The following is a 10,743-nucleotide window of genomic DNA, read 5'->3' as shown; positions in this document are numbered from 1 at the left end:
GCACCGAGTACAAGTGCTCTCTATTTGCTGATGATGTCCTAGTATATATCACTCAATCACATATATCCATCCCTGCTGTTATGGCTGAAATAGATCACTTTGTTACATGGTAAAATTTTAAAATCAATGCAGCGAAGTCTGAGGCCCTCGATGTCTCCCTCCCTAAATCCATATAGGATTCCATCCAGTCCAACTTTCCCTTTGCCTGGCCCTCACAGGGTATCAAATACTTAGGAATTCCTATTCATAGAGACCTCTCCCATCTATGTTATCTTAATTTTGGGCTCTTTATTGAACAATTCCATACAGACCACGGTTGGCAAGTTAGAACTGTAAGATTCACTACGTGAACCACTGGTGTTTTGTGGAAAAGCACATGTAAGATTCTGCAACAGTCTCTGCTGATACTCCTGCATGCGTGCATCCCTTTCTATGGCAGGAATAATTTCTGCAAATTTACTTTTGTACCGGGGATCTAACAGTGTGGCAACCCAGTAGTCAGGATTATTTCTAATTCTCACAATTCGAGGGTCATGTTGCAGGTAGTGCAGCAAGAAGGCACTCATGTGTGTTGCGCATCCAGGAGCACCAAGTCCCTGTTGTGTTGGTGGCGAGGTAACAATCATGCTTCCTTCCTCTGTCCTCTCCCCCCAACCTCGCACAACAGAAATGTGATCAAGGTCTCCCTCATCTGATGAGTCTTCCATCAGTTCGTCCTCCACTTCTTCCTGGGCTCCTGCACCTTCCTCACTAGTTTGGCTGCTACCATGCGCCCTGGTAAAATCATCTCCCCCACCCTCACATGCCTGCCGCCCTGGTGCTGCCGACCGTCTGGACCTTGCAGATGTTAGCCCTTCTGCATACAACTCCTCCTCCTCTACTTCCTCCACCTCCTCTTGTGCCACCACCTGACTCCGAATTCTGTTTAACATGTGCTCCAGCATGTAAATCACCGGAATAGTCATGCTGATAATGGCATCGTCAGCACTAAACATCTTCGCCGCCATTTCAAAACTGTGCAGAAGGGTGCATAGGTCCCTGATCTGAGACCACTCCTCCAGCGTGATTTGCCCCACCTCTGAATCTCGTTGGCCCAGGTTATACGTCAGAACGTATTGCACCAGGGCTTGTCGGTGCTGCCACAGTCGCTGCAACATGTGCAGAGTTGAATTCCACCGGGTAGGCACATCGCATTTTAGCCGGTGAAGTGGCAGGCCCAACGACTTCTGTAGAGATGTAAGTCGCTGAGCTGCGGGATGCGAACGGCGGAAGTGAGCACACAGCGACCGTGCCCTCTGCAGAAGGCCATCTAGTCTGGGATAGTGGGCTAAAAATTGCTGGACAACCAGGTTCAACACGTGAGCCATACAAGGCACGTGTGTGACATTGCCCCGGCGAAGGGCCGCACCCAGGTTTGCAGCATTGTCGCACACGGCCTTCCCTGGTTTCAGGTCCAGTGGAGACAACCATTCATGAAATTGGTTCTCCAGAGCTGACCACAACTCCTCAGCTGTGTGACTCACATTTCCCAGACATTTCAATGTAAAAACCGCCTGATGACGTTGAGCCCTACTGCCAGCATAGTAAGGAGGTGTGCAGGATCCCTTCTGCGCAGTTAGAAAGCTTGTGGCATGACCAGACAGGCTTTGGGTGCAGGTGGAAGACCGAGAGGAGGTTGAGGAGGCAGAAGCAGTGGAGGAAAAATGACATAAAGAGGATTGACGCACAACTCGTGGGGACGGCAAGACTTGGACAGCAGCCCCTTGTCCTGCTGTCACCATAGTTACCCAGTGCCCAGTCAGCGACATGTAACGCCCCTGTCCATGCCTACTCGTCCAAGTGTCTGTGGTGAAATGCACCCTGTCACACACAGAGTTTCTCAAAGAAGCGGTGATGTTGTGTGCGACATGCTGGTGGAGCGCAGGCACACCTTTCTTTGAGAAGTAGTGCCGACTGGGCATCTGGTACTGGGGCACTGCGACGGACATAAGGTCTCGAAAATCCTCTGTGTCCACCAGGCGGAAAGGCAGCATTTCTGTAGCCAAGAGCTTGCAGATGGTGAAATTCAACCTCTTAGCTTTCTCATGGCTAGGAGGAAATGGTCTTTTACTTGTCCACATCTGAGGGACCGAGGGCTGGCTATTGTGCTTAGACGGGGTTGATAAGGGTGTCCCCGGCAAACTGCCGGTCTGTGAGGAAGATGCAGGCGGACATGTTAGGTTGCCTTGATCCAAAGGTGGTGCTATCGATGTCGGACAGCGCTCAAGACCAGCTGGTGTTACCACCTCCAAAGAAAATGACCTGCCAATCACGCTGGCTGTTGCGGGTAAAGAGGTGGCAGGTCTGCGCCCCAAAACAGGTGTGACTGCTGTCCCCCCAGTCACAGAGGATGAAGAGGCCGCGGATGCACAAGATATGGCAGACGGTGGTTGGCCCGGCTGGCTAGACCGCATTGTAGCACACTGAGCTTCCCACTGCAACTTATGCTTCATGTCCATGTGCCGGTTCATGCATGAAGTACTCAAACTATGTATTTTTTGGCCTCTACTTAGCTTTTGCTGACAAATGTTACAGATAACACGAGTTGGGTCATCTTTATCGATCTGAAAAAATGCCCAGGCTATGCAAGGCTTAGCACCCATGCGACCTGAAGAGCCACCACGACTTGTGGTGAGAGGCAGAGTTGTGTTTGAGGATGCAGTTGTTGACGTGCTTCCAGTACTACGTCTCTGTCCAGGAAGGCGCAACCTGACCTCGTCGTCACTAGCATCTTCCTCCACCTCCTCTGCTGACCTCATCTCTTGGCTGACTGTGGGTTGACAGTAAGTGGGATCTCCGACCTCATCATCATCACCCTGTGCGTTATCACACCCATCGTCCTCAGAGCCAACCTGTTCCTGCCCTGACAAAAAACTAAAGTTGTCGCTCCAATCAGGTATTTGAGTCTTATCATCGTCTTCCTCATTGTCTCCACCAACAGGAGTTACAGTTTGGGAATGAGGGTCTACATTATGGTCAGAACCTTCTGCGTCTGGTCCTGGATCCGACTCATAAAGATTCTGGGCATCAGTGCAGATCATTTCCTCGTCTGGATTCACAGAAGCGCTGGAGTCGACCTCTGATTCCCAGGCTATAGTATGAGTAAACAGCTCTGCAGACTCAACCATCTGTTCTACCTCATACTCAGACGGGCAGCTGGAGATTTGGGAGCTGTGAGGAAGCAAGTGCGATTTGGGTGACACCTTTGAGGACTGGAGTATTTGTGATGTTGAAGTTGATGTGGAGGAGAGCCCACTTAAAGGAGCACTTGATATCCGTTGAAGCACCTGCTGTTTTTGTGCCTCATCTGGAATTTGTAGCGATTGGCGTGGCCGTAAGAAAGGGATCTTATCACATTGTCCGCTAAAAGAAGTAGACATTTTAGTTTGGCTGGAAGATGGTCTTTCTTCTGCACCTACCCCACGGACACAACCTTTTTTCCCCTTCCCAACACGCCTATTCCCCTTTCCACCAGCAGCAGGCCTTTTTCCACTCATTTTGGTGGTTAACTAATTCACAACTCTGGAGTTGTTTGCACAAAAAAACAATGGATGGTAACCGAGCAGAGCTGAGTGGCCAAACTGTGGTATTAGGCCAAAACTATTGGCTGGGTTAGATGCAGAAAAAAATTATTTTTAATTTGCAACCTGATGGAGGTCAGTATAGATGGACTAATAGACCAAGTCCCACACACAGCTAGAAGCCCAAATATTTTTTCAGAGCTAGATGCAGAAATTTTTTTTATTCAATTTGCAACCTGATGGAGGTCAGTATAGATGGACTAATAGACCAAGTCCCACACAACGCTAGAAGCCCAAATATTTTTTCAGAGCTAGATGCAGAAAAAAATTATTTTTAATTTGCAACCTGATGGAGGTCAGTATAGATGGACTAATAGACCAAGTCCCACACACCGCTAGAAGCCCAAATATTTTTTCAGAGCTAGATGCAGAAAAAAATTATATTCAATTTGCAACCTGCTGGAGGTCAGTATAGAAGGACTAATAGAACAAGTCCCACACACTGCTAGAAGCCCAAATATTTTTTCAGAGCTAAATGAAGAAAAAAATTATTTTTAATTTGCAACCTGATGGAGGTCAGTATAGATGGACTAATAGACCAAGTCCCACACACTGCTAGAAGCCCAAATATTTTTTCAGAGCTAGATGCAGAAAAAAATTATTTTTAATTTGCAACCTGATGGAGGTCAGTATAGATGGACTAATAGACCAAGTCCCACACACCGCTAGAAGCCCAAATATTTTTTCAGAGCTAGATGCAGAAAAAAATTATATTCAATTTGCAACCTGCTGGACGTCAGTATAGAAGGACTAATAGAACAAGTCCCACACACTGCTAGAAGCCCAAATATTTTTTCAGAGCTAAATGAAGAAAAAAATTATTTTTAATTTGCAACCTGATGGAGGTCAGTATAGATGGACTAATAGACCAAGTCCCACACACTGCTAGAAGCCCAAATATTTTTTCAGAGCTAGATGCAGAAAAAAATTATTTTTAATTTGCAACCTGATGGAGGTCAGTATAGTTGGACTAATAGACCAAGTCCCACACACCGCTAGAAGCCCAAATATTTTTTCAGAGATAGATGCAGAAATTTTTTTTATTCAATTTGCAACCTGATGGAGGTCAGTATAGATGGACTAATAGACCAAGTCCCACACACTGCTAGAAGCCCAAATATTTTTTCAGAGCTAAATGAAGAAAAAACTTATTTTTAATTTGCAACCTGATGGAGGTCAGTATAGATGGACTAATAGACCAAGTCCCACACACTGCTAGAAGCCCAAATATTTTTTCAGAGCTAGATGCAGAAAAAAATTATTTTTAATTTGCAACCTGATGGAGGTCAGTATAGATGGACTAATAGACCAAGTCCCACACACTGCTAGAAGCCCAAATATTTTTTCAGAGCTAGATGCAGAAAAAAATTATTTTTAATTTGCAACCTGATGGAGGTCAGTATAGATGGACTAATAGACCAAGTCCCACACACTGCTAGAAGCCCAAATATTTTTTCAGAGCTAGATGCAGAAAAAAATTATTTTTAATTTGCAACCTGATGGAGGTCAGTATAGATGGACTAATAGACCAAGTCCCACACACTGCTAGAAGCCCAAATATTTTTTCAGAGCTAGATGCAGAAAAAAATTATTTTTAATTTGCAACCTGATGGAGGTCAGTATAGATGGACTAATAGACCAAGTCCCACACACCGCTAGAAGCCCAAATATTTTTTCAGAGCTAGATGCAGAAATTTTTTTTATTCAATTTGCAACCTGATGGAGGTCAGTATAGATGGACTAATAGACCAAGTCCCACACACTGCTAGAAGCCCAAATATTTTTTCAGAGCTAGATGCAGAAAAAAATTATTTTTAATTTGCAACCTGCTGGAGGTCAGTATAGATGGACTAATAGACCAAGTCCCACACACTGCTAGAAGCCCAAATATTTTTTCAGAGCTAGATGCAGAAAAAAATTATTTTTAATTTGCAACCTGATGGAGGTCAGTATAGATGGACTAATAGAACAAGTCCCACACGCTGCTAGAAGCCCAAATATTTTTTCAGAGATAAATGAAGAAAAAAATTATTTTTAATTTGCAACCTGATGGAGGTCAGTATAGATGGACTAATAGACCAAGTCCCACACACTGCTAGAAGCCCAAATATTTTTTCAGAGCTAGATGCAGAAAAAAATTATTTTTAATTTGCAACCTGATGGAGGTCAGTATAGATGGACTAATAGAACAAGTCCCACACGCTGCTAGAAGCCCAAATATTTTTTCAGAGATAAATGAAGAAAAAAATTATTTTTAATTTGCAACCTGATGGAGGTCAGTATAGATGGACTAATAGACCAAGTCCCACACACTGCTAGAAGCCCAAATATTTTTTCAGAGCTAGATGCAGAAAAAAATTATTTTTAATTTGCAACCTGATGGAGGTCAGTATAGATGGACTAATAGACCAAGTCCCACACACCGCTAGAAGCCCAAATATTTTTTCAGAGTTAGATGCAGAAAAAAATTATATTCAATTTGCAACCTGCTGGAGGTCAGTATAGAAGGACTAATAGAACAAGTCCCACACACTGCTAGAAGCCCAAATATTTTTTCAGAGCTAAATGAAGAAAAAAATTATTTTTAATTTGCAACCTGATGGAGGTCAGTATAGATGGACTAATAGAATGATGCTATGCCCAAAAGATTTTACTTCACTAGGTGCAGTAAAAAAATTGGTATTCTATACACAGGTGGTATATCTTGCAACACAGATAGGCTACTCCACTGACTAACACACTCTGCAATAGGCCAAAAAGGATTAGCTTTGCTAGATTCAGCCAAATGCTGTGAAAAAAACTTGCACAGCACTGGCACAGACCTGCCTGGCAAAAACTGATAGGAACTGATGTAACCTAGTCCTGAAAAGGACTCCAATTACAATTAGTCTTTACTCCCACAATCTATCTATTTAAGAGCACAGACCTGCCTGATAAAAGTCGTAGGAAATGCTGTAACCTAGTCCTTAAAAGGACTGCAATCACAACTATTCCCTACTCCCAAGCTATCTGTATATTTGTGCGAAAATTGGCTTGAAATTAACAAGGTATAGCGCACACAGCAACAGCGGTGTCGTCTAACACGCAGCTGCAGCAGTGAGAAAATGGTGGCGACGGGGAAAATGGCTTGGTCTTATAGGGCAAGGACATGTGACATACACTGCCAATCACACATGCCCTTGCTTGTGTGAAGAAAAGCACTTCGCTCCGTGTATGCGCTGCTGATAGGCTGACAGATTGCACCTCCCCACTGCAAATGCGGGAAAGAGAAAAAAAAATGGAGATCTTCATTGTTCCTGCAGAGATCCATCCCCTGCCCCTCCCCCCGCCCCGCTGTACACTCAAACTGCGTATTAACATTAATTTTCATCATTACTGAGAAAAAATCCAGTTATGATTTTGGTGCACGAACAGTTATCGAACATAACCTCGAACAGCCGAATTTTTCTCAAATTGTTCGTGTTCGCCGACCGGCTCGAACACCGCCCAAAACAGCTCGAATTTGAGATTGGCGAACAGTTCGAGTAGAACAACGCTCATCTCTAGTCAGGACGTCCCTGGGGGTTTGGCGGGAGCATTAGTTTACTCATGCAGGGCTTAAGGGATTTAGCTGTTTTACTGGGGACGGGGATGAATGTGTCACAGGGCATAGTATCGCCTACTTCTGCATGGCTGGGTAATTTTCAATCACCTCAGCTGGGACAGAGTGGGTTAGGTAGCTCCATTTCAGTCCATTTCAGGACCTACACAAATTGGGGGAGGTGAGGGTGAAAAAGATAAAGATGATAATGTAAGATTAAATGATATGGCAAAAGGGGAAGTTTATGTTTGCTTTGAGGGGCCTCTGGGGGGTCATTTGAAGCTTGAGGTCAGAGAGAAGATATGGAAAGGGGAATATGTAAACATATTCTCTTTACTTCCATTGGAACGCTTCAATCTAGATAGGGCTAAAAAGGATGATTCCAAGAAGGAGGATGAAGAAAAACGAAGGTAACGCCTGATACCGCGAACTGGTTGCAGGCATTTGCGATATTAGCCAATGTGATAGGTGAGAAAGCTCCTGAAAATTGTTCGGGGCTTTTCTGTTACTTGCAATCGGGGAAGCTTATAGGGTTTATGGGGGACAGGGCTGGTTACGCTATGACGAACAATTTCATCAGAGGAAAGCGGTACGTCCTAGTATCCGTTGGGACCATAAGGATATTGCCCTATGGCTGAAGGTAACAGCACCGAGCAGGAGTGGTCATACTAATCAGCCCTTTCTTGGGAGCGGCGGCGGTCTCGGTCAGTCGGGACACTCGTCAGCTGTTCAAAGAGGATTATGTTTCCTTTTCAATGAAGGATCCTGTAAGTTCGGAAATAAGTGTAAATTTAAACACGACTGCTCCTCATGCGGTGGCAGCCATACCGCATCCAGATGTTTCAGAGGGGGTAAATTCAGAAGCAGTGAAGGCAATGAAAAAAGGGGTGACGCCGGTGCGTCTCGCAGAGATACAGCTATTTCTAAGTAGATACCCAGACAGGGCAGCGGCCTCGCTATTAGAAGAGGGTTTTGATGTTGGTTTTAGGATACCGTTCATTAATAGCAAGAATCAATTTCATGCAAAAAATTTGAAATCCGCGTTACAGTTTCCGGAGGTGGTTGCGGACAAATTAGAAAAGGAAGTGTCTTTAAGGAGAATGGCTGGGCCTTTTGCCTACAAGCCCTTAAAAAACTTACATGTGTCTCCATTAGGCATTGTCCCAAAAAAGGAATTGGGTAAATATAGGTTAATTCATCATCTCTCCTTTCCAAAGGGCACGTCGGTGAATGATGGTATTGACCCTGATTTGTGTTCAGTGAGTTATACTTCCTTTGACATGGCAGTTGGTTGGGTTCGGTTTTTTGGAAAGGGGGCATTATTGGCAAAAATTGACATAGAGGCGGCTTTTAGGCTGTTACCAGTACTCCCGGAGAGCATGCATTTATTGGGTTGCTATTGGAATGGTAGCTTTTTTGTAGACCGGTGTCTCCCGATGGGTTGCTCGCTGTCCTGTGCGTACTTTGAAACATTCAGTACATTCCTTGAATGGGTTGTTAAGGATGTTTCCGGTTTGAATTCCTGCATTCATTATCTGGATGATTTTCTATATGTGGGTCCTGCTAATTCTCCCGATTGTTCGGTGTTGTTGCACACTATGGAGAGTGTGGCTAAGAAGTTTGGAGTGCCGTTGGCTGTCGAGAAGACTGTAGGTCCGGTGTCGGTTGTTGATCTGTTGGAACTGGTATCCACAGTTAAAAAACTGCATAAAATTACTTTGCGTGAATTACAGTCTCTTCTAGGAAAATTGAATTTCGCGTGTCGTATTATGCCAATGGGCAGGGCATTCTGTAGGCGTTTATCATTAGCAACCGCTGGAGCTGAATCACCTCATCACTTCATTAGGTTGCGCAAGGAGTTACGGGATGATTTGGGAATTTGGGCCCAATTTTTGGAGTCTTATAACGGCAAGTCGGTCTGGATTGCCCCAGTCGTGAATGCCAGTGAATTGGGATTGTGCATAGATGTGTCAAAGAAACAAGGTTTTGCTATCCTTTTCCGTGGTAGTTGGTTTGAGGAAAAATTGCCAGCGTCATGGCGTGATCGGAATTTGTTGGATAATCATACATTGATCAATCTTTTCCCCATCGTGGTCTCTCTGGCGCTATGGGGTGAGTACTTTCAGAATAAAAAGATTTGTTTTTCTTGCAAGAACCAAGGGGTAGTGTTGGCTATTAATTCTCTGTCGGCTGCATCGCCACTGGTAGTAAAAGTGTTGCAACGGCTGGTGCTGATTAGCTTATCTTTGAACATGTGGATAGTGGCGGAGTTCAGGTTGGATCCTTTAATCTCAACCGTTAATGCTGTTTCTCATTCGCAGTGGGATCAGTTCCGGTTGCCGGCTCCTCAGGCATCGTCGACAGGTTTGGTATGCCCTCCAGAATTATGGAATCTTCCATTCGAGCTGTAAAGAAATTGATTGGTCAAAAATTATCTACAAGGACCTGGTCATCATATGAGGTTGCTTGGCAGCAGTGGGAGGAATGGAAAGCTACTATGCGATATCCTTTAGAGAGTGATAGCCTGTTATTTTTATTGGTTGATCATTGCTGGGAGGAAGGTTGGTCGGTGCCAAAAATTAATAATTTTATGGCTGGCTTGGCTTTTGGTTTTAAAATAAGGGGTCTTCCGGACGTAACAAAAGCAACTTTGGTCCGCCAGGCATTGAAAGGTTGGCGAAAAGGCTGGAAGGTGAGAGACTGCAGGCGGCCAATATCATATGGATTATTGTTAACACTGGGACAACTTCTTGGGTCAGTTTGTAAGTCTCCATGGGAAGTCAAACTATTTCAGCTAGCTTTTTCTTTGGCCTTTTTTGGGGCGTTACGTTTAGGGGAGTTGGTTAGCCCATCAAGATTTGTCAGTGGGGGTCTTTTGAAGGATGACGTGGACTTATATTCGGATAGGGTAGAGGTTTTCATTCGTTTTTCAAAGACCGATCAATTCAGGAAAGGGTGTAAAGTGGTATTGTTCGCAGTCGCTGGGTCTGACATGTGTCCTGTTCGTTGTTTGAGTGAATTTGGGCTAGGTGTAGGGGGGTCCGAATCACCATTATTGGTTCATGAGGACGGTTCCTTTTTGTCTCGCTTTCAGTTGATAGCCATGCTGAAGAAGTGTCTGAAAGCTGGCGGCATTTCGCCAAAAGATTTTAGCGGTCACTCTTTCAGGATTGGTGCAGCCACTGAGGCAGCCAGGAGGGGGTTGGGTGATGAGTTGGTTAAGAAAATTGGGCATTGGGAATCCATACGGTTTAGGTCATACATACGCCCGGCTTGGGTATAATGAAGAGCATGTTTTAAGTTCTGGTTTGATGTTACTGTCTCTTAGAGTCATATTTTGTTTAACTTTACAGATGTGGGTCCCCGACTCGTATGGATAATGGGCCATTCTTTTGATTTCTGGGCTGCACTGCGGGCAGCGGTGAGGCCGGCCGGCCGTCAGTTGGGATTTTCGGTGGATGAAGCTATTCTTCGGTGGATTGGAAAGCGGGGAATGGTTTGGCGTCAATTCCTGGCGGAATTCCATCACTTTGCAAGGCTTGA

At 44.7% G+C, this 10,743-nt stretch overlaps 1 protein-coding gene across 1 annotated transcript; it reads left to right on the top strand.

Annotated features, from left to right (window-relative positions):
* Positions 1 to 7,425: 7,425 nt before the first annotated feature.
* On the top strand, positions 7,426 to 10,483 carry LOC141167316 (uncharacterized). The gene is made up of 3 exons (XM_073654740.1): positions 7,426 to 7,610; positions 9,209 to 9,312; positions 9,522 to 10,483. Exons 1-3 carry the CDS (start codon positions 7,426 to 7,428, stop codon positions 10,481 to 10,483), a joined length of 1,251 nt encoding a protein of 416 aa, XP_073510841.1.
* The last annotated feature ends 260 nt before the right edge of the window (positions 10,484 to 10,743 follow it).

The sequence above is a fragment of the Phyllobates terribilis genome, unplaced genomic scaffold (assembly GCF_046119375.1).
Source record: "Phyllobates terribilis strain yellow unplaced genomic scaffold, ASM4611937v1 Scaffold_11__3_contigs__length_659146591, whole genome shotgun sequence".
Lineage (NCBI taxonomy): Eukaryota > Metazoa > Chordata > Amphibia > Anura > Dendrobatidae > Phyllobates > Phyllobates terribilis.
Note: the sequence above shows the minus strand (reverse complement) of the source record. Positions and strands in the feature narration are given on the sequence as shown.